Genomic DNA, 27098 nt, shown 5'->3' with positions numbered 1-27098 from the left:
CTGTGCTCGCAGACGGCGAGCGTGGAGCTTGTTCCCCTTTCTTTTGACCATTTTTTTTTCTAACGATGGGAATACTATCGGGAATTAAAGCTCTTCAGTTTCTTGTGAAGCTGCCGCTGTTTCCTGGGTCCACAAAAGGGACTCTGGAGGAGCCCAGGCTAGGTCTCTGAAGCTCAGTGAAGCCAGCAGGATCTAGCTTCCTTGGGCGAGAGAATGCCCGCGCTCGCTTGAGCACATGCTCACATATTTACATACCAGAACCTCGCCAAGCGATTTCCAAATATTGTCCATTGGTATGTCTTTTTCCTCGCCGTACCCAACCCCCTTTGAGCATCTTTTGAATGGAAGCAAGCCGGTTTTGTGGCAAATGCTAGATTGATGTCCTGAAGCCAAAAAACTAGAACAAGATTTATTTCTAGGTGATTACATTTCTGCAACTGTATTCATTTTCGTTTGAGCCCCTGCTTTTGCATTCTTCACCGCGACATTCACTCCAATGTCTCCCGACAAAGGACTGTTCTTAGGGAGAAATTAGCTTGACGTTCGGAGAAATTACGAAATAACTTATTTTTCTTTGGTGTGTAAGCTGGGTCTGACAAAGATCGGTCATCACTGATCTCCTTTATTGTACAACCCAAAGAATAGGGCCCCATTGCGAGTCCCGACGCAGCCGACACTATGAACTGATGGGACCCATCAAGCAGCGTCAGAAGTGCAAGTCGATGGGCCTTTTTTTTTGTGATTGGTCCAACGAGGTATAGGCCAACTCCAGTGGTGGTACTATGCTTGGCAGGCGGCTATTCACTCTCATTGCGCCTAACAAGTCGCAACATCAAGGGACCATCTGTTTCTGGAATCATGTGTCTTGGTTTAAACCTCACGGGGACCTGCAATGAGAAGCACAGAAAGAAATTCTTAGTAACATTTCTTTGAAGGAGGGGGGGTGGGACCTTTTTATTTATTGTCAGTGACAGGTTAAAAGTTCAGGGGAAGCTCCTCCCACCTCTTTCTACTTCTGCTTCAGCAGAGCGAACACTGGAGAGGAGGTGACCTCCGCTCCAGCTATCGCTCTGCTAAAGTGGAAACAGGTAAGGGAGCTTCCACCGACCTCTAAACCTCCTTGTTAATTTTTTTTCTCAGCTTTATATTTATTATATATATTTTTTTTTAATTTGTGACGCTAGTTCAATGTATGAGCCCAAGCGGAGGCATCTCTCAGAGCAAGATTCAGTATTTCTGTCCTACGATTTCAGGATTTTATTGCCTAAAATCTGACTGTTGCGCCGGCAGTCGTAGACTAAAAAAAAAACGGTACTGATTTTCCCGTTTTTTATAACAGCGTCTCTTACAACATCATTTCACCACATTGCCCAAGTGCTGCTTTTGAGAGTATTTCAGGTAACATGCTCATTTTGTCCGTTTAGATTTGAGACTGGGAAATAAACAATATAAGTTAATTTAATTACGTTCGACGTAAAAAAACAAAACGCTGCAGCAGTTAGGGCTGTCTTAGAAAGAGATGCAGTTGGTATTTCATATCCATATGTAGAGGAAATCGGATTTTCTCTGCCACTGTGGGAATTTGATGTTGACAGACGACTTGCAATTACGCTATCTTGAGCTGCCAACATTACGTTCAGGCACGTAGCCAAGGGGGGGGGGGGGGGGGGCATGGGGTCCGGGCCCCCCGAAATCTTCCATTTTGCTGGGACCTCCTCTCCCCCTCATACAGCATTTTGTCATAGGCGGCGGCCGCCCCCCCCCCCCCCCCCCCCCCCCCACACACACACACACACCCAGTGATGTGATTGCTGCGCCAATTGCGCCAAACGGCGCCAAGGGGCTAACCCTGCTACATTCTGCTACATTTTGCCAAAATATGGGTAATCTGCGCCAAGCCTGCGCCAAAGGACCAGTTTTGGTCGCTTTTCAAAACCGAAACTAAACTGAGTACCGTAATTGAGCATGCGTGAGTTAACTGGCGCAGGCGGCCGCCCACACAAAGTACCCTGCATCGATTGTGGCATTGTAACCCTGGAGCCGGGGAAAAGAAGGGACGTAGGACAGGCACAAAACTCCAATGTCAGTATTGAACCAGCTCGCCTGCACCCTTGCTTTAGTTACATTAATCGTCCATCCGGTCTCGCATGGTTTTTCCCGCCGTCTCTTCTTTCGCGCTCTCGTCGTCTCGTAAATCTAGTCTCGCGTTTTTTGTTTTTTTTTCGTTTTTTTTTTAAACGAAATTACATTTTTGCGCGGCAGGAGTCACTTTTTGAGCTGAAACACTCGCTTCTGAAAGCAACGGCCGTGGGAAAACTATTTGGTCCCCTGCCGGCCAGCCCGCACGTGGCTACAGATATGGACCTTCCTAAACTGAAACATAAGGACCGCCGCATGTTCAACATTCCTATTCTTGTTTATTACATACACTACTACAAAAATCCCTTTTTAATTTGAAGACTGCTGTGTGGAAGTATTGATTACCGAGGTTTCTCTTGGTTGGCTTTCTTTCGAGAGTGACCCAGTACATGAAAAATCTGTTGTGAAAGAAAGTTGGTGAAGAGACGTGAGCTAAAGCAAAGAAGGCAATATCTGCACGCTGAACCCGCACATCGCGCTTGTTTGTCTCGAGTTCAGTCTTTGCACAAAGCACTCCAAGAACGTTTTGACCCTGACTCGCAATGTCCTGCATCGATACCCTCAGGTTCTTTTTTTCTGTATGTTTAGCTTGTACCTCGCCTGCCGGCCTTGCAAGCACGCGCCGCTGAACTGTTTATTGCCGCATACTGGGCAGTTAGATTTTGCATACATTTTTGGAAACCAGTTGGCGACAGAGCGGAGAGGCATGGTTTTGGTTTCGATCGAACAGCCGTCTCCGCTCGCGCGACGAAGCACGTGCAGCTGCAAGCCTGCCGAAGTTGCCCTGACGTACATGCAAACATGATTGCACGACAGAGGCACCAGCCGGGACGCTTGCAATCCACTGTTTTACGTTTACTTGTGACGAAAATCTGGCACGTCGGGAATCAGTAAAACGGTGGCAAGCGGTTTTTCAGAATTGCTCGGCAACGCGTACAGCACTGTAAACTTGTAAGGTGTCTCAATGTATTTTTCGGGACATTGAAAGTGGACATTATTTTCTAGCCTAAGCCAAAGCGAAGCTTGCAGCAGCTTTCCAGAAAGTTTCGAAAAGCAAAAAGTACCCGCTAGTTGTAGTGCACCTTTTTCTTGTGTGCAATTTGGCATTGCACTGCAGTAGCTATATATATATATATATATATATATATATATATATATATATATATATATATATATATACATATGTTCCACCAGTCGGAGACTGCTTCCATTTATTATATTATATCACTAGTCAACCTATAGCTGTGATATTTACTACTGGTCATTTTCAAATAAATTTTAATATGTAAAGTTTGGTTTTCAAATAAATTTTAATATGTGAAGTTTGCTTCTTATCTATCTATGGTGGGTACATATATATGTATCATTTAAGGGGGACATGGGTCTTCGGAGCCAAAAACTTCCTGAAACTGCATTCTCTTGAAAACGGCAATGGCTGTTGTTCTTCTGAATCTACCAGGCTTCTAGTTTCGTGGATGAGTATTTGAGATATAAATCAATTTATAATGTCTATGCGGGCTGAATCTGCATTTAAGTTGACTCTAAAACATTGTTTTTACATTACATCAATTTTGGACTCACTGAAAATTTGCAGAAAGGATATCTCAGCATCTAAAGCAGTCAGAAATATAATCTTTCTTGAAATGTGTTTCTAAATGTGTGAAGCATACAATGTCGCAAGCAGATTTTTTAATTTACGTCTAGAAATTTTTTTATATGATCTTTTGCTTTATTACTTGTTCGCCATGCACTGAGCACTTAACTTCAATATGTTGTGAAATCACTAATAATTAATTTATCTTAAAAGTACTTCACCATTTTATTCTTTATACTTCGTGGTATCTGGCCATGTGTTAAAAAGGATATTTTGTTCAGCAGCTTTTCCATATCATTCCTCCAAACAAAGGCAGGCAAGTTTTAATTACCCTCAGGAAAATTCTACTGACTGAGGAAATATATGAAATCAGCACAATAAGCTGAACAAGCGTGTACAATTTCAATGAGTTTGGTCATGAAATAAGAAAAAAAAAAGCTCCAAGACCAGTGTTCCTTCTTAACTGAAACATTGCAAAATGTGTGCCAAAACCCACCTAGGGGTCTTTTGCAAAAAATGCAAAAGACTCCTAGGTGGTCGAACTTGACCATAATTCGTTTATTCCGGTGAGCAAAGTGTCCTTCGTTTGTCCAGCACCTAAAACAAATATTTGTATTTTTCTAAGAATATCTGCTCCAAAGGCCACTTTCTGTGCTCCGAAACACTGTTTTAGCTGCTCCAAAAGCCTTGTTTTGGCTGCTCCAAAGGCCACTTTTGCTGCTCCAAAACACTGTTTTGGCTGCTCCGAAAGGTGCTCCAAAACGACTTAGGCCAATCACATCACTGCACACCCGAAACAAAATCCTGGCTACTTTCCTGATTACGATACGTGGTAGCGGACCAAACGAGAGTTCACCATTGTCTCCGGGCACGCGTGAAACTTGAAGTGACGCAGCATGGAAGCCAAAGCCACCTTCGCCTGCACCATGGCCAGACGCATTCCCACGCAATTTCGGGGGCCGGCACCGAAGGCGAGATTAGTGAATGGTCTGATGTTGTCCTTGTTCTGGGGTAGGAACCTGGCCGTCAACGAAGAGTTGCACTTTTTTTTAGCGTTGCGAGGCTTCCGTGGCGCAGCTAACGCCGCGATCCAATGGAGCGTATCGGGCGGCGACAAAAAATGCATTGTCACGATGCTCGTTGTCCCGGCTGAACCAATCGCGGACAGAAAAAGTGCAGGATCGTGGCGCATTACACTGCGCGTGTTTGAGTCTTTTCGGTATATACCGATAAATACCCAAAATTAACCCCCGAGTTGGTCTTCTCTGAATCGGTGAAAACCGTAAAACCAAGAATTAAAACTGCCCTCAAAAAAAAGAAAAAGAAACCGTTAGTTTTACTGGAACATTTTTCTACCCTACTTGTTTTCTTTCGTTGACCCGGAACGCAGTTGCACTGAATTGTCCTTGGGGGTTCTTCCTTTCTATCGAAACCGCGCATACCTTGCCCGTTCCATTCTCTTATCTTTACCAGCAGATTACTCGAGAAAATATTGTAATTTATAAATTATAATATTTTCTTCAGTAATTATACAGTCACTTTAAAACACAAGCCCGATAAACACTGATACATCTCTGGCATTGAAATCGGACGTCGGAAAACACCGATTCAAAGAGGAAAAGATGAACACCGATAACTAACTTCCGTGAAAAAAAAGGAGATACCGAAAACACGGAACCCTAGACTGATAGCCAACGCACAAAGGCGATGGCAGCCATGACGATGCACTTTTGGCGCTGTCTGATTGGCTCCATTAGATCATTCATAGCTTCGGCTGCGCTCCGACTCGCAACAGTGCGTGGATGTGTGTTTGATTACCAGGATAAAAACAAATCGTTATTTCGAAAAAAAAAAAAAAAATAATTTGATTTAAATCAGTGAACCTAGAAATTTATTCTTTAGGACTAGATGTATTTATCAACATGGCAGATTGATTGATCACTTCGTTCGATCACCAATAACAATGGAGAAGAAAGATTTGGTGGAAATGTAAAGTACAGGTTAATGAACAACCTTTATTGAAGTAATCCCCGCTGTACTAAAACAAAACCGCCCTAATTTTTTTTTTCTAGTTGAAAGTTTTTTTTGTTGTTGTTGCTTGTTTTCAGTTGATTGCTATGGGACATCCATTTCACAGTTTTTCGTTTTGTTGCAGTAGGATGTGTTACGTAGCTGACAAACAATTTGGAAGGTAGAAATCGAGCTCACCGCTCCGATTTGCTCAGAGGAGAATGTCTTTTTGCTCGCGTCAGTCTTATATAAATCTTTCTTGCTTGGTGGTTATTCGGTTCAATTACGAAAGCATCAAATGATAGACAAGCGGCAAATAAAAAATTCGGGATTATTTTTTACGGGCACGGTTTAATTTAAGTCATGATTTATATTACGATTTAAATAATTGATTTTTATTCTCCACCCTGTCACTTTTATGCCCGGGGCACGGTTTAAGTTAAGTCATGATTTATGTTACGATTTAAATAATTGATTTTTTTTCTCCACCCTGTCACTTTTATGCCCGAGTCCCACTGGAGTGAAAAAACAGACGCACGACAGTGATAAGCCTCAAACCAGAGTCTTTTATCGCGATTGGACTGGCTTTCTAGACTAAAGATGCTCTGCTCAAACACGAGCATCATGCACGCGAGGGTATCTTCGGCAGGCTCGCAATCACTCGTGCTTACTTTACGATTAAAAATTAAAAACAGCGCAAGGACACGGACAAGAACAAGAAGGTAGACGAACAAGGCGCTGTTCGTCTACCTTCTTGTTCTTGTCTGTGTCCTTGCGCTGTTTTAATTTTTAGTCATGAAATACCAACTAGCCCAAACTTCCACGTTAGTCAACTTAATTACTTTACGAGCACCGAGCGACTAAACGCCTGCCAAAAGTACCATCGCGAGAATGCTGCATAGGTTTGAGGCTCTTCACTGTCGTTCGTTTCTGTTTGTCGCCCTGGTGGGACTCGGGCACCGAAAATGCAGCCAAAAAAAGAAAAAAAAAGGGGGGGGGGGGGGGGAGCTCGGATTAAACCAACAGAAAGCTAACATCGTTCATTATAATAGAAACAAAAAAAGAAATAATTTTTTTTTAACAGGGAGCGTGTTATATGGCTGGCACCTAACAATATCCAATTAGGTGCCATATCCGGTTAGGTGCTACATCCGGTTAGGTGCCATATCGGGTTAGGTGCCATATCCGGTTAGGTGCCAGCAACGGATGTTTTACTCCCGGCGGGGGGTAAAACATCACGATAATAAATTAAACTAATTTAAATTAACTAAATTAAACCAGTCGATAGCACATGTTTAGAACTGTAAGGATATAGTATTTAGCAACATTTGTGATTCATCTTCGGATATAAGGTTGCAAGTGTGTTACTAAAACGTTTAAGGTACGACTTTTGTCATTTTAATTCCTGGCACGAAATACGCCAGAGCAGTTGAGGTTAAACAAAACAAGAGGCCGCGCATCATACAGACAGAACTCGACAGAACTGAGTACGAAAATGAAGCAGCCGAAATGTAGTATTTAACCTTGCTCAACTGAATACTTTTTACGGGAGTCAAAGAAAGAATAAAAACACTTAAGGACAAGGACAGACAGCACAGTTCTTTCAAGAACTGTGCTGTCTGTCCTTGTCCTTAAGTGTTTTTTATCCTTTCTTTGACTCCCGTATTTTCACCAACACGCTCTTTCATCTTTGTTTGTTTGTTTGAATACTTTTTGCAAAAAGAAATTCGTTAACATTTTTTTTTTTTAGAGCGGCTTTGTTCGTGAAGGTTGTGGGGCTACTTTAGGCAAATCAAAATACCCCCCCCCCCCCCAACAGGCGTGTTTGACTTAAAATGAAACCACCCTATTAATAACATCCAGATGTGCGCTTATAAATCATACCTTTCAGGCTTAAACGTCTCGGGATCAGGGAAAAATTCCGGGTCGTAATGAATTCCCACAAAGGGGACGTCGATATTCATCCCAGGCTTGAAGGGAACTCCAGCGACCGTAGTTTCTTCGGTGCACAGTCTCATGATACTAAAAACAAAATAACAAAAAACAAAGGTTCAAAATGCTGCGTTGACTGGGTTATACGCGGAAAACAAACAGCGCAAGGACAAGGACAGAGTAGAAGGCGGTAGACACACACAGCGCTGTGTGTGTCTACCGCCTTCTACTCTGTCCTTGTCCTTGCGCTGTTTGTTTTCCGCTAATATGAATGACCAACTACCCTAACCGTCAACACTACTGGGTTATACGTCCACGGTTCTGCGATGCCCTTCCAATTGTTCATTTCTAGGGGTGTCGCGAACCGGCCGCGGTTCGAGTTCGACCAGGTTCGACTTTTTCGAACTTTTAGTGGAAAGTTCGTCGAACCTTGTATTGAGGTTCGACTCGTGTGCGCATGCGCGACAGGCTGGCCAGTTGGCTTCGGATTGGATGATAATGGCTAAGAGATGAATTAAGTGCAGCGCTGATCGGCTATTTCAGTCAATACAGTACTACAATTTAAGTTATTAACTTCTTCAGTGAATAGAATTAGTTTCTTTCAATTGCAGCTGTTCACAAAATAAAATAACCCTTTGCATAAGAAAAGAAATTCTCCAAACCTAGACATGCTTGTATCAAGGTCTGGCCACACTGTGCACAAAGTCGAACTGGTCGAATCTGGTGAAAAGTTCGAAGGTCGAACCCGAAAGTTCGACCAAAAAATCTGGTTCGACAAAAGTTCGCGACACCCCTATTCATTTCTGCATAACTGCAAACGACTAGCGACTAACGGCCTTTCCGGCCGTTAGTCGCTTGACGACTTAAAGGCCCAAGAATTTTAGAAAATAAAACTGAAGTCGGGAGGCACAGACTATGCAGGTGCGTTCCCCTCTAAATTTAGCGAGAAAGTCCGAAGTGATGTATAATCATGCGCCAATTAATTTCCCCCGCTAAATTTAGCGGGAAAACATGAAATGGTGCGCAATTATACACCTATACAGTTTCTCCGCTAAATTTAGCGGGGAATTTGCGTTACAGTTTTGTTGCGCACTTTCGTTAACCTTTTTTATTGCATTTTTGTTTCATGATACCCAAACCCTGGCGACGAGTTTTTTTGGCGACGTCACCTCGCGGGCGCCCTCGTGTGACGAAGCTGGTAGGATGCGATTAGACCACGCGAAAGCACGGAGTGGATATGTTAGTTCGGTTCTATGCCGATTAGAAACGTCTTTTTTTTTTCTTATTAAAGAAGCGCGTATAACGTTTTTGTGAGTGATCTTTCTAACTAATAACAGCGCCTCGAACTTGCTTTTTATATGAGATGTAAAATGTACAAAAACAAGCCCGGAGCTTCCGATCACAGCTTGCGCGGCGTGAGTCAGGGATATTCACAGCCTCTCTGATTTTTGTTTCCGCGGATCCGTAGAGGCTGCTGTAGAAAAAGGTTTTGCATTAACCAGAGTAAATGACGTGCTGTCTTCTTAGCTGTGCACGCGCGCACAGTTGTGTTGCAATGCGTTGCACACTTGTTTTAGCAACATTGAGCTTGCCGATCCCGACGCTTCTATCCAAGTGTGACTCGACAGTTGCTGCTTAACGAAATCTCGTCAGCAACTAACGCTTAGCTCATCCCGAATCGAATACGTGGTTAAGAAATTTGTTGCATCGCGACTTCAGCTCGAAAGCAAAGCAGAAATTTTTATAAATTTTTAAACTGTCGGCTATGGCCCGGGAAATTCAGGCAATTGAATAATTTGTCCTATCCTAATTTTACTAAGAATTGTTTACACATTTATAATTGCTCGCTGAGAAGCGCATCACACATTATGCCCATTTGGGTTCGCAAAAATTAAACATACAAACGGTATAGTAATTCATGGAGGGTGTGTTCCTAAATTTTGGGACGCTGAAGTGTCACCGACTTACTAGGTTACGACTTCGATCGTGAGGGGGTCTCGCACGTTTCGTGTCGACCGGGTGAATAAGCAGGGATTTAGTTGAAACGACTCCGGAAGCCGGCCACCTCTTCTTCCTGCCACTTATTTTGAGGAAATGTTTGTTTACTGGTTTACAAAATTCCAAAAGGAATCGATTAGGAACTAATACGAGACCAGCACTCGCAGAACACATTGGAACCAACAGAATACATGGAGTCGCTTTCAGTGAAGTGTTTACTACACACGCTAGAGGTTCTCGAATTTCGCTTTTCTATTTTAATTTTAATGAAACCTTCCTTTCTTAGTTTTATTTTGTCCGAATCATAATAAAAAATTCAACTTATTGGCCGTGGTAGATGTCGTAGTGGGATAAAGTGCTGGATATTCCATTTTTATCATCCAGCTTTTTGTACTGGGGTAGAAAACAGCACACCGCCATCCGAGCGCCTCGAAACCTCAGCTCCAAAACTATTTCTTCGCATGACTACGCTAGCCACGTGCGGACTACTTTGGTAAAAGGTCCTACTACCAATATCACTTCACCAAATAAACACAACGCGTGAGACAGGCTTGCTTAAGCAGGGCATGAAGCGAGCTGACGAACCCGGTTTGTCCTACCTGTGACGTCACAAACGATGATGATGACAGCTAGAGAAGCGCCCCATGTAGTTCGCACACGCCACCAATACACATTTTGTGTAAAAAGTGCCCACAGCTACTTCAGACATATTGCGCTGACCGAGATAGCAACATCACACTGTTACTACACTCGTTTCATTTACTCCAGCGGCATTCCACAATCTCCGCCGCACGGAGAGAGTTATAGACAGTATTTTGCACTTATTTATTTATTTGAAAATACTGCAGGCCTTTCTCAGGCCTGGCAGGTTATAGGCAACAATACACAATAATACCATATACAACGCTAAAAAAAAAGTAATACATAAATACATAACGACGGAGAACATAGTACATTGAAAATTCCATCAAGCAATGACACAAAAATTAAACACTTACAGTTCATAGAAATACATGCTTCATCAGATTACATTCAACGAATGCTGATACAAAAAAGATGAATTTTTAGGATATCCTACATGTTAAAGTCAATGACATTTTGGCTATAAGATGTCCTAAAAGTGCTTAGTCAAGCCATTTACGAACGATTGCGTTTCGCAAATTTTGATTAATTCCTCCGGCAACAAATTCCAATCTTCAATGCTATGAACAAAGAACGAATACTTGAAAGTGTCATTATGGCTGATGTACGGTTTGATCATTTTACTGTGGTTAGTTCGATTAGAGTGACTATGTGGTTTCTTAAAATAATTATCTGCTCTTATTTTAAAATGACCATGATAAAGTTGATGTATGAACTTTAAGCGCGCAATGATCCGTCTAACACCAAGACTTTGCATTTTCGATTGTTCAAGCAAATCGGACCATGCTCTCCGCGCGCCTATATTTTGAGAAAATAAATCTTAAACCCCAGTTTTGAATTTTTTCTAGACCGTACGAGAGATATAGTTGGTGAGGGTCCCAAATGATGCTTGCGTATTCTAACGTAGGCCGAATTAATGTCTTATAGGCGGTTAATTTGCATTCTAGAGTTGTATTTTTAAACTGTCTCCTCAGAAAGCCCATTTTTCGGCGAGCAATATTGCACACATAATTAACATGCGCGTCCCATTTTAAGTCCCGTGTTATTTGAACTCCTAAGTATTTAACTTGGTCTGTTTTAATTAGGGGGGGCAAGTCTCATACTTAAATTCAAGAATTTCTTTTTTGTGGGTTATTGTCATTGCTACCGATTTCTGTTAATTAATATTCAGTCCCCATTCCAGACACCATTTAGATAAAGCATGTAATGACGAATGCAAATTTTCTTGATCGTTCTGCTCAGTTACATTAGAGTATAAAACGCAGTCGTCCGCGAAAAGTCTGACCTTTGTTGATGGGTGAACATTATTGCCTATGTCATTCACATAGATGAGAAACAACAAGGGCCCGAGCACTGAGCCCTGTGGCACACCAAACTACACACTGAGAGAGGATGGACACCTTCCACCAATTTCCGCAAACTGCTCGCGCGCACTCAGATAGGAACTTATCCAAAACACAAGTTTGTGATTAATACCAATAGCGTGAAGTTTATGAGTTAACTTACTGTGAGGCATTCTGTCAAAGGCTTTCGATAAATCAATAAAAATGGCATCCGTTTGACCTCTATTGTTAATCACTTCTGCGAAATCATGCACTATCTCACTCAGTTGCGAAACCGTAGAAACACCAGCTCTAAACCCATGTTGATTACAAAAAAAAAAAAAAAAAAAGAGTTATTCTCTTCCATGTAAGTCCTGGTGTGTTTACTTATTATCTGTTCCAATAGTTTACAGCATGTTGAGGTAAGCGAAATAGGTCGATAGTTATACAAAAATGGCTTGTTTTCCGTTTTAGGTATTGGAATGACCTTGGCACGTAGCCAGTCTGTTGGCACTTTACATTGCAGAAGAGATACACTATATATAATGACTAAATATTTTGCAATCCATTCTGCATATCTTTTTAGGAAGCAGTTACTTATCTTATCCGGCCCTGGTGCTTTTTTAGTATCAAGATTTAATAGGAGGAAGAGAATACCTTGTTCATTCACACTAAGTTGGGACATATCTGATTCGACATTGGAAGTTATTTCTTGAGAGGGTACCGTATTTGTTTCTACGGTGAAATTCGACTGAAAATATGCATTAAAAGCATTTGCTATGTCAACTTCATCCGTAAATGTAACGTCCCCGCAAGTTATCTGCATTATTGACTCTTTTTCCGGCGACAAATGACGCCAGAACTTTTGCGGTTCATTTTTTATAAAACCGGGAAGTGTTTCAGAATAATACTTTTCTCTTGCTTCTTTTAACTTCGTCTTTAAGTGTTCCGCTAGCTCAACCACTTCAGTGCTTTTTCTTGTTTTTTTGCGTTTACGTTTTAGTTTACGTTTGATGTGAATAATATCTCGAGTTATCCACGGGTTTCGCTTTTTTTTTGTTTTTAGTCCTCGTTGGTATAAAGTTGTCCTCGCAGTACGCTATTATTGTCTTGAAACTGTTCCACAACTCATTGATGTTCCTCTGTTTCGCGAATTCATCCAGTGACCTCTCGAGATAGTCTATAACTGACTGATCCTCACTATGCAAATAATCCTTAAAAACAACCTTATTAACATCACGTTTTTTTTAAATTAGGGTAGCAAGCAAGACAGAAAAACCAACTTATGATCCGAGATTCCTTAATGAATGGATACACTGTATTTAAGATCAGTGGTGTTAAGGAATATCAGGTCGAGTATTGATCCTCCCTTGTCGCTTATTCTAGTGTTTTCTGTCACAACCTGTTCTATGCCGGCGCTAAATGCGGTACTGAGAAGAAGTTTGACGTGTTGGTCATGACTATTGCTTAACGTCTGCTCACTCCAATTTATACTTGGTAAGTTAAAGTCACCTGCAATAATTAATTTCGTGCGGTTATTTTCGTGTTTTAATATGAAATCATGCATTGCTTCTAGATGAGTTCGTGTTTACAAACAAGCCCGCGTTTGCCCACACCAGGTGTGGGCACTGCGCGTGCGCAGAAACCGAATTCGCGTGGAGTGAAGCGTCTGCGCATGCGCAGTGCCGTCAACAGCGCCACCGCAGCTGCGTGACGTCAGGGCCGCGTGTTGGTCTAACACGCGGCCCTGAGGTTTAACACGATTGAGTAAAACTTTCGCTTTCATGCCCGCACCAACTCTCTACTGGAAAGCGATCATGCACATATTTTCTCTTACTACTTCTGCCTTGCTTTAAGAGTCCTCAGTTTGCAGTTTCATATTTTGGAAGCCCACGAGTCTTGCCTTCAGCCGTTTGCTATCATAAAGCCATCATGTACAAACATTCGCAGTTCCGCCCTGATAAGGTGTGGTCACATCGCATGCACTATGCGTGCGCCACTTGTCGTAAACAATGGCACCGCGGTCTGCCGTGTAGCGTCAAAGACGCACGTCTGTGTAGAGATAAAATGAATTTGAACCACAGAACCAATCCAACTCGAAACCTTAAATAGAAAAGTTCGTGATATTTATGGCGCAATTCATTTCATAGCTGATCATTGACGGAGAGGGCTTTGACGAATACAGAAAATATATTCTGCAATGGCTCACTTCGTGTTTTCTTGTGTGCTCGAGGTTATGGCGATGCTCTGTGGTTTGCGAGGAGAGAAAAGAAATACTCACAACGAATCAGCAGTGTACATGCGCATGGCCTCCTTGATGGAAGCTTCGAGGTAAGTCATAGCCTGCAGCGTATCGTACGTTATTCCGTCCTAAACGGAGGGTAGGTGAATGTTAGTTTAAGGTACACCGAGACTCGAAGTTCGAATAAAAAAAAATCTTGCTATTAACTTAGAAAGTTCATGTGGAAGCCTACTGCGTGGTGCACGTTAAAGACCCCAGGATAGCGGTTGTACCGCACTGGCTAAATTGCTCATCTACAGCTGATACACCAGGCGCCCATTGAGGCAGACTAACTTCCGGCTGTATAAACATACACACAACAATTTGTTTGCTACATGGAAGTTTGACATGGAGAAACCCAAAGCCTGGTTGTGAAATCATGAGTGAAATGAATAGTTGTAATCTATTAAAGTATAAAGAACTATTGAGAATCGAGCTCAGTTTAATTCGGCTGTATAACAGTGATTTTTACTTGTAATATTTTTAAAGTATGTACATTTTGATTCGTTATGTCATAGTGGCAGACAGAACTACCCTATGAGGAAAGCCAGGAAGTCTTACAAGTTCAAGCGAAATAAGGTTTAAGCTAACAAGTTAGTGACCGTCAGTTTCTCGCGCATAGACTATCTGGACTAATGGTGGGATGAAACATGCTAGGTTGATTTTGCACACTTCTTTATTTCAAAACTTTTTGCAATATTATCTTAGCAGTGTTAGCGGCTCAATTGATTTTGCCAGGCCCTCTGCCTTTAATGGATCTAGGCCTTGCACAATTTGTGTGAAAGCATAACAATAAGAGAAATTTCGAGTGAATGCTTCTTCAAACCATTTGCAGGGCTGACTAAAACACGTGCGCAGGCGGCAGTCCAACTCCGTCTTGTTTTCGACTGCGTTGAGTTACGACGCCAAGAATCCAGGGGTGAGCAAGTGTGAAAGCAGTTTCGTTTAGTCTTCTTTTATAACTTTGGACATTACAAATACGTATGCGTTCTTCTTTGCATCTACAAAATATAATCTCGAAAAAATTAAATTATTGTGGCACTTAATCGTTGATAATACAATAGGCTTCGCAGGTAATTTCGAGATACAATGTAGCAACTCGTTTTGGATAATGCCTGTCCAATGTGTACTGATTTAACAGCACTGCGGTCCGAAGGCGAGTCGCGGGGTTGAGTTCATTACGAAACCTTCAACCAGTATATTTTAGACATTTCCTGTCATTCCTACCTTTTGAACCGCATCATCGACTTCTTTCAGTACCCTCTCCTGGCATTCTGGGTTCAGGGCCAGGAGGTATGCCGAAAGCGTCATGGCGGACGATACTGTGTCCGTACCGGCACCAAAAAAGAGCATTGCCTGGGCCGTGATGTCATCTAGCGTCATGGCTGAAAGAATTTGGAAATGTCAAAAGGGTGGAAGGGAATACGATGCAGAGAGCCGGCATCACAATGTCGACAGTCTGAACGTCATCGTAGATTACGTTTTTATAACAGCCTATGGTTGAATCAGTCACAGGCCCTACCTAGGGTGGGCTGGATATGTGCTTCGTGTGGAAAAATAATAAAGTGAATTATTTAGAACAGGCGCAGTGTTAAAAGAATAACGATGATTGCATTAATAATCTTATTCATTTATTTATTCACTGACAGGTCAAAATCATATATTTTTATTTAAGTCATGACAGCTTTAATAAGTCAAATGGCACCATTGTTCTAAATTTGATAGACAATGCAGGAATTAATATTTGGGAGAAACGCAGCCCTGCTGTCCGCTTTAATTTGGTTTCCTCCGCGAGTGTGTTGTAATTTGCTGTTCCAATTCGTTATGCAGTTAAATACTAAACAAGAAAAACTGCGTTATTATAACCTGGCTTCATCGTTCGCGTGGAAAATAACGTTTTAGAAAACGACTCTGTTGCTAAATTCAGTATACATAATTAGGATGCACCATGTTTACTGAAAATATAAGAGAAAATATTCTTGCGGAACTTTCCATTGGCAGGAAAAGCGCGGTAACTGCGGCTGCGTAAGATATAAGCCTGATGAGCAGTCCACGTAAAGTGTGATGCATTTCTTATATTACTCTGACACACGTTGAAGGTAGCTTTCTTATTTTATACTCACGCTTTCCACAAGAGTAGTCATCGTTTGCATGTACGTTCTTGTCGCCAGGGCCATTTTCACATCCGGCATCGATAAATAACTGCAGAATGTCGTCGTCTTTCTGAATAATTTGGAACCAGAAAAATCTATTATGACTGACTGACTGTAGATTATGCAAAATATCTCCAATAATACCATTAAGAAAAGAAAAAAACGCCAAGAAACAAATTGGTATGAAGAATCTATAACAGATAAAATCAGTCGGTTTACGACACACACTGTTTTTATAGCTCTTATACCCTGTTCACACGAGCATAAAGGTTCCTTTGCCTAAGGGACCTTTATGGCCAGCGGCGAATCAGTTCGCGATCCTCCGCACTTGGCATGTGCTCGCGATCCATCAGCGCGGGCTGATTCGCCGATTGCAAAGGGACATATGTTAAAGGTACCTTTATGCTGATCGTGTGAGTCAAACTGTTTGTGGCAGCGCTGCCACCGAAAGCAGGCAAAGCGGTTTTTCCGCTAAACAAAAGGCGTAAAGTCTATATACTCCATTCATCATTAAGCTGAGAATGCAGCCAACACTACAAGCACGAGAGCTCGAGGTCACTGCTTTGAAGCCTTTTTCCACAAAACGAGCACTCGCGCTGGAAATGCACGTCTCAAAGCCAGGAAGCGCGGGCTAGCTCGCATTTGTAGATCTACAGGGCGATTCTCCGAAATCAAATCATTACCGTTCAAAGAAAGTTTGCGCAGAATTATGTTCTAGAAGGATCCAGAAGACACGTTTACGACTACTGGGAGTGCTACTCAAAAGGTTGGTTTGGAAGGCTTACGTCTGATAATGCGTAGAAACACGACAGAGTCTTATCATCTCGGGGACATCTCTGAAATATCTATTGACGTCACTACTTAAAGGGTGGTAAGAGCCGATTTGATCTAGGTATATCTCGCAAAGTATTTTTTTTTTTTGAGGAATCCAAATTTTTTTTTTCTGAAGTTCGGTTAATATTTATTTAAGGAGCACGTGAAACGAATTAATAAAAATAGAAGTTAACGGCGTACTTTTTTAAATAAAAAAATTTGGCTTCTACGTTGTAGAAGCCAAAATTTTCGGCAAAGGATCTTAACGGAAATCTACGTACGGGTAGAAGAGACAACCAGTTATTCTTAGCTTAGATCACAACATAATTCCTCTCCACAGAAAGGTCGTATGCAGACCAAGCTCACGCGGTCACTCCGATAAGTTCTCACGAGCGAGGTACATGGTGCTCGGCGGCGCTTTATGAAAAATGGCGTTTATAGAACAGCGCGTTTACATTACATTTTACGTTTGTTTCTGCAAAAGTTTAACAGACACTCGTTCCAACACGGTGTAGGCTTCTGTGAGACTTGCCCAAACGAAGGCAAAAAGCGTAATGATAATTATAAGCTGCTCCCTCATGCTTCATTAATCGTCGCCGATCATTTTCTACTCTGCTCACGGAAACCAGGTGCATTGCAAAGACCAAGTTAGACGAACCCTTTTTTCGATACAGAGGAATTATGCCGTAATAATATTGCAGAATTATCATGGGTCTGATTTTAGCCTTACGGAACCGTATGAATGTAGTCCTTTAGCCCTTGGGTCTAACCCTGTGGTTATCTCAGAAGATAGTTTTTTAACTGATACAGTGCACTCAGTTACCCTACATGGTTAAACGCGTGATTTTAAATCAGATGCGGTTAAGTAATTATGTTAAATCCAACCAGAGTTAGGTAATACGGGACAAAGAAATGAATAAAGTCTTGAAATCTACGAATATGTACGAAGGTTGTTTCACCAACGAGTGAGAATATATATTTATATATATAACGGGGTTCTATAAACTTATGTTTTTAGAGACATTTGAAATAAAACGTAACTTCGAAATAACGTTGTCAATTACTGCGGACATTGGTGCGCGCATAAAAAGTGATAATTAGGCATCTTATTGGCAAAAAGTAACAAACTAACCTTTCAAGCACTCAGCTTATCTGGCACATTTAAGTAATTATTTCTTGTCCGTCGTCCGAATACGCCAACATCGCTGTTAGACGCGAGAACGTTAAACGTATTTCCGCTCTACTATTTGATGGCGAATTTCAGCTGTCTAGAGTCCGCCATGCCGAAACTAAAAAAAAAAAAAAAAAAAAAAAAAAAAACATTGAAAAATTTGCGCACGAGGAAAAACATGGCGCTCCTTTTTTTTTTTTTTTTTTACGCTCACCTATCTCCCAGATTCCATTTCCTCAGTGTTTTGATTTACCCAAAAAAATAGCGCGGAGTAGAATTTAGTTGCCTGAATTATAATAGCTATGACATATTTTGACGATAGGAAACGCATCTCTAGTCGAAATATGTCAGCTGGGCGAGTATTTCGACAGTTTATTGGCGGATCTAGGTGAATATTTAGCTATTTACTACTTAGGTATTTAAATTCGCTGGCGAAACGCTTCCATAAGTTCCGCACAAGCATGTGCAAAAAATAGAAATAGTTACGCATGATCCTTTCTTTCTAGTTAATATAGGATCACAAAATCTCAGACAATCCGAGGATTCTGTTACTATTTCGCCCCATTACGCTTCCGTCGTTGGATTTACTATAAATCTAAGAAATAAGACTGACACAAAGTACATACGTTGTCTCTCTTTTGCCTTTCCTGTATGATGTGGGACACAAAATGTTTGAGCGGCTCAGTATTTTCTTTTGTCAAAAACTGTGGCTGACAAAGCTTGTAGATTCTTGGCATAGTGACTGTAAAGGTACAAATAAGATTACCTCTGTTAGAATAGGCGACAACACCTGTTGCAACAATTTTGTTCACGTCTGTTGTGGATGACGCGCCCTTGTTCGCAAACAGGTAGGTGTTTCATACTCTTAACCATCGCATGAGATCTCAGATTTTGGCATAACCTAACAAGCGATCGTTTTCACGCCGAATTAGTTACGAAATTAAGGTTTAGAAACTTTCTTGTTTCCTCGTGAGAAGTCTTTTTTACTGTCCATCCCTTAAAAAAAGAATAATAAACAGGGCGGTAATAGAACAGTGTCACAAGACTTACACTTACCCTAAAGTGAAGGGATAATGACGTCGGACATTTTTCCCCCTCAAATCCTTGGGTGGTTTGTGCATGAAATATTTCATTTAGAAAAATATCAATATAATTAGCATACATAACAGCGTTAAGCTGTAACGTAACTTTGCTTCGGTCGGTCTAGGCATAAAATCGCGCTAATACACGAAGGGATGAACTCTCAGATCGACTCACTTGGGCTTGCTGCCCTTTCGGTGTATTGTCAATTTTCGTCCCTCTCAATTCATCGTCTTGTGTTATGTTGACTAGAAATCACCCGAGAAGCTCACAGCGTCTCCGGCACACAACCAAGTTTCGCTGAGCAACGCAACTTCTTCACTCACGAACACTCGTGTACTTGAATGTCGTCTGTCACTCAGGCTTCACATAAGGGTTACTTTCAGGTTACTCCCATCAACGTAATACTCTCGCGCTTCGTTTGGGCCACTCCATGGCTACATTTCGTGCCTGCAGTTTTAAGGAAGGAAGCGTGTTACGTCATTTATGAATAAGGCCCTATTAATTTTGCTTAACATTATCTCAATTGATTGGATCTGCTGAAACAGGCATTAGAATTGCACCAACTGTTACTCATGTTGGTTTCCGTCAATAGACCGTAACGTAGGTTCAGAGCCGAGTTAACGCTGAAACATGAAGGACTCCGCCTAGAACAAATGTTTTCAACAACGCCGTAAACATTGAAGCGAACCTTCTATTGCGAATCTATCGTAATTTTCTAGAAAAATTAGAAAGACGTGAGCACCGGCATGGTGTTTATTCCGACAGCCTTATTTCCTTGGTTTCACCAGCTTTATTTACTCTAGCTTTATAATTGCCGTATTTATTCGAGTAATAGACACATTGTCTATGCACAAGTGCAGTGTGTCTGCTTTTTCGCAAAGCACGTATACAACCAATAATCGCGCTCTACGTAAAAAACAACAACAAAAAAACAACACAATAACAAAGTTGTTAAAACGACTTTCCGCAAAAATGTGATTTTCGCAGATAGCATTTTTGCATGAAGGATAACTGTTATCCCTGTCCCATTAAGTTGCTGAGCTGTTCCCTACAAGCGCGAGGACTGGTTGTCCGCGTGGTTCGCTGGAAAGTGGAGGCGCAGGGGCTGTCAATAAACAGAGCGTGTACTACCCAAGAAACTACACCTGCGGAGCGCAAGTTCGCCTTCTTGCGCCGGGGGGTTGCGGTGACATCAGAACGCCGCCAAGCTCTGATTGGCTTCTATTTGATGGATAGGGGGTAAGACCTCAAGGCAGCTACATAGCATCGAGGTCAACCCACTACTCTTCCAAACGGAGCCAATCGGAGCTCGGCGTCGTTCTGACGTCACCGCAAACCCTGCCTCAAGAAGCGGACAAACTTGCGCTGCGCATAGTCACTCACAGCTTCAGAAACTCGGGGCGTGGCGAGTCACGCGCATCTCATTATCGCTCTGCAGCCAATCAGATTTCCGCATTAGCCAATAAAGACGCCGAAGAACCAATCGCGAAGCATGCACACGACAAGCCACGCCCCGCGCTTCTTCATTCGTCGGGGACTATATCGCCGCCCGTTTTTATAAATTTTCTGCAAAAAGAAAAGAAAAAAGAAACAGACTGAAAGATGAAACGTACACATCATCATCATCTGCCAACTCTTGATCCTAGAGAACAGCTTTTCGAAACATATCATCATTGGATGGCTCGGCTCGTTGCGACTGTCCAGGTCAATACTGTACACCAAGGCAGCCATCGTGTCCACGGCCCAGTCTCCGAATACCCTGAGGGATTCGTGTGCAACACAAAAAAGAGCGTAAGCAATGGGTCAGTTCGTTGTTTTCTCTATTAGTTCTAGATGCTGTGTGAAGCTGTAAGCATATTCACTTTGTTTTATTTACTACTTCACCCGCCGGCCCAAGTACATCGGCCAGGGAAACTGCAACCACGGTGGGGAGCAACCAAAAGCACGCTACCACGCAGAATTACTGGTAAATCGAACTGGGACCGCACACTCGCAGTATTAACCAGGCGAAAACGAAGAAATAACCTCTGAGGGATGTTTAGTAAAACAACATTAAAACAATATGTCGGGTTAATCGTGGAAGTTCGTAGAATGTAAATGGTACGGATTCAATTTCTTTTAACAGTTGTCCTCGGTGAAGGGTCAACATGTATACGCAGAAAGTAAAAATGGCGAGGGAGTCGATATGTACAAGCTATTTGGGAAGTTTATTCCAATCCGCAACAGTGCGTCGGAATTAGTTGTACTTGAAAACGTACTTGTGGCAGAGATACTCGCACATTGCTTTATTGTGTTCGTTTCTAGTTGGTTGGTTAGTGTCAGGTGTGACACACCTAGCGCTGATAGGAATTTTGCTCCTGCCTCGGGTTAACTTGGTGCAATAACTTTAGTCTTGATTATCCTTCGCGTGGCCAAGTGCGGCAGACTAGATAACCGATAAAGCTCTGTTATAGAAGACATTTAGTGTCGGTTATAAACAAATTACACCGCCATGTTTTCGACATTTTCTAATGAGTTAATGCATGTTTGGGACTATATGAATCCCATACTGTGTCTGCATACTCCAAGATGGGACAAATTAGATTTTGTAGGCTCCTGAATTATTCACTGGGGTGCAGTAACGCATGTTCCTGTGGCGAAACCCCCCACAAATTTTTTTAATTACTTCAATATTATGTGAGGTTTTGTAGTTTCCATAAAATATATTCGAAGCAGTGGAACCCATGAGTGAATAATAAATGTTTTTTTTAAGTTTACTTAATTGAAAAGCAAGACGGCAATAATGATTTTTCACAATACGTCATTTGATTTTATTAGATTCAAGTGTTTTTATCTGTATGACATTTTCAAGAAAACAAGAAATGTTGAGTAATGCGGCAGTACCTATTCTTTACATCCACTTGGTTGGCTCTATTATATATAAAATACAAGACCACCTTTGACTGTACCAAAAGGTAGGTGATACAAACATAAAAAAAAACATATATTTGCTCATTTTGTTGTTAACAGAATACGTCACTTTGACGCAACTAGAGATATTCATTCTTTCGTTTCATACCCAGCATGATTTTGGTGTTAATTTTTATGACTCCCGGAGATCATTACTTCTTCCAATGCTTGGAAATTCGTGCTGGGCGCTTTCATCCATAGGCTGTTATCCTGCCCGTGCTTTCTGTTTTACAGTGTATTAGTACTTACATGTTTATTTTGTAACCTTAACAGAAAACTAGACCAGCAGGACTTTCTGTTGTCTATTTTATGGTTCTGGTTTCACGTTTTAGGATTGAATGAGTTAGTAGCTATTCCTAATTATTAATTACCTTAATCACAAACAGAAACTAGTGTGTAATTTCTATTTGTATTTGTAACATTCCTTGTGCGTTCTTTTTAAAGTTTAGTTCCCAGCTTCCGCAATTAACTTGTTTTGCTATTTAGTAAGTTTCGCAACCAAGAAGTCTCTTAAATAGCTGTATTGGAAAGATTTATGACCCTCGATACTACATTGTCTATACAAACGACCTTTGTGAGAAAATAAACTGGTAGATTTCGCTCTACCCATCTATGCCACACCTTGTTTTGGATAATAATATATACGACAAATTCAAGGGGACGTAAAAATATTTATATAATTGTTAGCATCGCAGTGTCCTTACTCGTTTATTGCAACTGGTTTTTTATCCTTCGCATATTCAGCCAGGCGGGTCGTCATTCTCTCTGATATCTTGTGAATTTTCACAACGGCCTGAAAAAGTGAGTTAACCACTAGTAATTTGACTGATAAAACTTTCTTTCTTAAATTTTATGTTTGATATAGTTGTAACAAATCCTTAGATCCAAGGTGTCCCTAGTACGTCATTCGCTTACTCAGTCACATTATTTTCTGAAGTTGCAGTCTCAATCTAGATCTCTCAATTTCTTTCAGAAATCTACGCTCTTATGGTTGCATTCAGCAGTTGAAATTTTCAATTCATAATTCAATATATATTGAACACAAACCTGACACGTGCAGGCAGAATCCAGCTTCGAAGCTTTGTTGGGGTAATAGCGAAAGCCGAAAATACACGATTGAAAGGAGCAGTGAAGTGCTAACGTATTACGCTTAATTTATGCGGTGAAACTCTCCCATTTCTGACAGTTCTATACCATTTGAATTATACCCTTACCTTCCTGAGTTGATTTGCTGTAAATGCGGGGGAAAGAATACCTCTGGCGTGTTTCCATTCTTCTCCAGAAAGGTTGAGGATTGATTTCTTCCAGATATCAGTTCCAATCGTTTGTGCCTCCTGGAGACACGTAATTAATATCGGCTGATTAGTTATCTCTAAATCTCTAAACTATTACGCCATCTGTCCTATGTCATTCACTTAGAACCCTGATTGTTTACAAAAGTAACCTTACCGCTCTTTGCAAATTTCCCGTGCTCGTCTGCGCAGCTTAAACTGCGCACATGAGCACATGAGCGATAGAAATTAAACAGCGTTTGCGACTGAACTTTTTATACGACAGGGCTATAGTGAGTTAAGAGTACCCAGCGTGATTAACATTCAGGTTATGTAGGTTAACGAAAATAAAAGAACTTGAAGTTTTAAAGAGGTTCGCTTATAGAAAAAAAAAATACAGAGTTGAATGAAGACAAGGAATAAAAAAAAAACAAAAAAACAAAACAAAAAACAAACACGGCGGCTCTTCAACATATTGAGCTAAAATGCATTTGACCAATCGTCTATATTAAGAACTCCCAAGCTTCTGATTTACATATTTCCCACACTATGCTGACACAATGATTGTTTCCATGATAATCTGTTTTCCTGGTAAATAAATGTAAAGGAGGAATTGCTTTATATGCCTTATTTATGAACATCGCGAGCCGATGCGCAAAACGGCCAGGGTGTACGCTAGCGGCATCGCATGACTGTCCAAGAAAGTAACCCGTGTGCCGTTAATTTTGGCGGCCAATGTTTTGGAATGTAAGAAAAGCAAACTCTCGAAGCATAAAAAAAGGTTCATGAACACATGGAGACTTACCGTCCTGTCGGAAAACGACTTGAAGTTCTTCACAAAAACGTCTGCGAGAATATCAGGGTCTCCGACAACCAAGGTGGGCACAATGCCTTGATACGATCTGCAATTCTCGGGATACGGTAAATATCTGCAACTTTCTTAAGTGTTTTTTTTTTTCGATTCGCAAGGGGCAGGTGACTATTTAAATCTGCTTGAACGCTTCTTTTTCTTGGAAAGAATGCATATTTGTTGATTCGTATTATGTGATACTCCTGTCAAGAATGAATGCGGAACTGATAACATGCGCGAAAGAGGATTGAGTAGCAATTGAAAGTGCAATAAATAATAAATATTGAAGACAAAACTGGCGGTTATAAATATCTCAGTTTTTATAAACATGCGTGTTCAATACAGTTGAAAGCTCGTATGCTCTGACAATTCAAATACCTTTTAGAAAGGTAATTGAATTGTCATTGAATTGTGGGAAAGGTAAAGGTAACATACGCGCTTACTATTGCCCGACTGTCTTTAACATTCCAACTTATCTGTCATTATACTGACAAAGTATAAGCTGATAAATATGGAACGAAATATTGTCTGTGCTAAAAATATACATCCCTTCCGAGAATCGCCATACTTTATTTTTAATCTTGCCTCCCATTCACGTTATTATTTAATTAGTTTAGCTCCATATTATTTCCAGCTCGTTTTTATCTTCACATGGCCTGCGGTCATTCTAATGATTTGTTTTTAATCAATTGTTTCAAACAATAATTAGAATGCGATAGCATTCTTTACTACCCCCCCCCCCCCCCCCCCGATTTTGTGGTCCTTTCTGGCCTCCTAATGCGCAGTTGGTTTCCCCACTAAATTTAGCGAAAAAACTCACGTCACGTGACCTATGTACCAATTCAGTCTCCCCGCTAAATTTGGCGGAAAAAAAGTCACGTGCCCTGACGTCACGGGACGTAATGACAAATTCAGTTTGCCCGCTAAATTTAGCGGGAAAATCGACGACACATCACCTATGCACCAATTCAGTTTCCCCGCTAAATTTAGCGGGAAATTTGACGTCACGTTACCGATGCACCAATTCAGTTACTCCGCTAAATTTGGCGGGAAAATTGATGTCGCGTGACTTGACGTCACGGGACCTACCGAAAAATTTAGGTTTCCCACTAAATTTAGCGGCAAATTTACGTCGTATGACCTACGCACCAATTCAGTTTCCTCTCTGAATTGGGCGGGAAAATTGATGTCACGTGAAGTGACGTCACGGGACCTACAGACAAATTCAGGTTACCCCCTAAATTTAGCGGGAAAAAGGACGTCACGTCACATATGCACCAAAAAAAAAAAGGAAGCAAACATGACGAATGCTATCGCAATTCCAACAACCAACAATAGTGGTTTCTGCAGCCATTGTTTTTCCTTGAAACTTCTCCCGATTTGTATGTGGTATGCCTGCAGGTATGGACTTTGACAGGGCTTTGTGAACTTCATGTTAGACAATCGTCTTCGCGTTGTTTCACCAAGATCACGAGAAATACTGCGGTGCGGCCATCACTATTTCACCCAAAAGCCACGACCGGCCGTCTTGAGAGAAACCCGATCAAACTAAAATTTGGAAGGAAACTAGCTCTAGAGACACCGCATAAGCTTTTGTTTGTGACTAATAATACAAAGATAATCTTCCGCAAAGGAACACGTGCATCTTGCAATTCGGGACGCATAGCAAAGTTCCGACTTACCCATAAAGCCGTCCATAGCGTTCGTAGTTCTTACGTATGACCTCGTGCAGCGGCTGAAAAAAATCTTGTGTGAAGCGAATCTTTAACCCCCATGGAAGCAGCCAAGTAAACATTTATAGACGGCAGTAACAGTATATAGTAAGGATAATAATTTTGTCGTAAAATAAAGCAGTGCACTCGAGGGTCGTTACCTTTGTGTACATGTCGTAGACGACGCGCAAGTACTGCCACAGTGTTAGGTATGGGACGCCTTTGTCACTCCAGAAAGTAAATATTTGTTGCAGCTTCCTGAAAAAGGAAGATGCTTTCAAATCCGTAGCCATACAAGTGTTTGCTTCTGTCTAGAGAGCGACGTAAAACAAAGTCGTAATTGAACGCTTCAAACTTGCGTTATGGAACCTGTTTTTACGGCGCGTTTTTGCTACAAATTAATATTTACGTGACTGTAGATCCGTGCGCATTTTCGTATTATAGTTGTATTCAGGCTAGAATATTCGTTTAGGATATTGAAGTTTGTCTCATAATGAGACTGTCAGCGTCACAACGACTAACTGGGCACGCCTGAAAGTAGCTCATACGGTCATTTCACATAAGGACATTTATTGCTGTGAATATTTTTGTTTTCAGTCGAATTGTATCTTGGGCATACTTCAGTTTTACTTGTTGCAGCCAAGGCGATGTGTTTGCCAATCAAGCATTGCACCATTTCCTCGTGTGAGACTCTAAACTATATGAGGCCTAGTCTCATTGTCCTGGCGTCTGAAGGGAGCAGAGGATTGATGATAATTTATTACTTGGCATGGTCTTTTTTAGTACTGTGCAAATTCGGTTGTCTCTAGATCCGTATCTATAAGGGGTGCATTAAAAATATAAATTATTTTATATATTTCAGACTAGTCCGTAATCAGCCATATTCGAGCATAAGAAAAATTTGAAAAGACAATTTATACCCACATTGTGAGAATCGCGAGATAGAGCGTGACCTCAGCCAGGGACTTGGATTTGTCAGTGGCAGTTTACCCAACTTTACCAGCAAGGAGTTTGCCTCCTCGGTAGGGTTTCAAAAGAACCATGCATGGCGACTTACCATACAAAAAATCCAACCAGCGCGAGAAACGCCACAACCACAACCGTCATGGCGTTCATTCTTCCATTCCAGGAAATAAACTGAGGGTCCAGTCCCTCCTTGGCTGCCAGACATAGAATCA

The 27098-nt window shown here is 41.4% G+C and overlaps 1 protein-coding gene across 1 annotated transcript; it reads right to left on the bottom strand.

Annotated features, from left to right (window-relative positions):
• Nucleotides 1–393: 393 nt before the first annotated feature.
• LOC8026671 (cytochrome P450 3A16) lies at nt 394–27098 on the bottom strand. Its single transcript, XM_042290685.1, has 14 exons — nt 26978–27098; nt 26082–26178; nt 25891–25943; nt 24164–24260; nt 23302–23421; nt 22792–22880; nt 20752–20897; nt 18682–18797; nt 16042–16141; nt 15146–15303; nt 13919–14007; nt 7628–7765; nt 4590–4752; nt 394–887 (listed from the first exon to the last, which is right to left on the bottom strand). Exons 1-14 carry the CDS (start codon nt 27034–27036, stop codon nt 798–800), a joined length of 1515 nt encoding a protein of 504 aa, XP_042146619.1. The 5' UTR covers nt 27037–27098; the 3' UTR covers nt 394–797.

The sequence above is a fragment of the Ixodes scapularis genome, unplaced genomic scaffold (assembly GCF_016920785.2).
Source record: "Ixodes scapularis isolate PalLabHiFi unplaced genomic scaffold, ASM1692078v2 PGA_scaffold1__304_contigs__length_218370807, whole genome shotgun sequence".
NCBI lineage: Eukaryota > Metazoa > Arthropoda > Arachnida > Ixodida > Ixodidae > Ixodes > Ixodes scapularis.
This window is presented reverse-complemented; position numbering and strand designations above follow the sequence as displayed.

Bases quoted from the DNA above. Each gene is read 5' to 3' on its own strand.
- LOC8026671 (XM_042290685.1), bottom strand. From the start codon at position 27,036: ATGAACGCCATGACGGTTGTGGTTGTGGCGTTTCTCGCGCTGGTTGGA. The intron at 26,179-26,977 runs GTAAGTCGCCAT...TTCCTTTTTCAG, and splicing joins CTGGTTGGATTTTTTGTATG to GAAGCTGCAACAAATATTTA. The intron at 14,008-15,145 runs GTAGGAATGACA...CCCTCCGTTTAG, and splicing joins TCGATGATGCGGTTCAAAAG to GACGGAATAACGTACGATAC.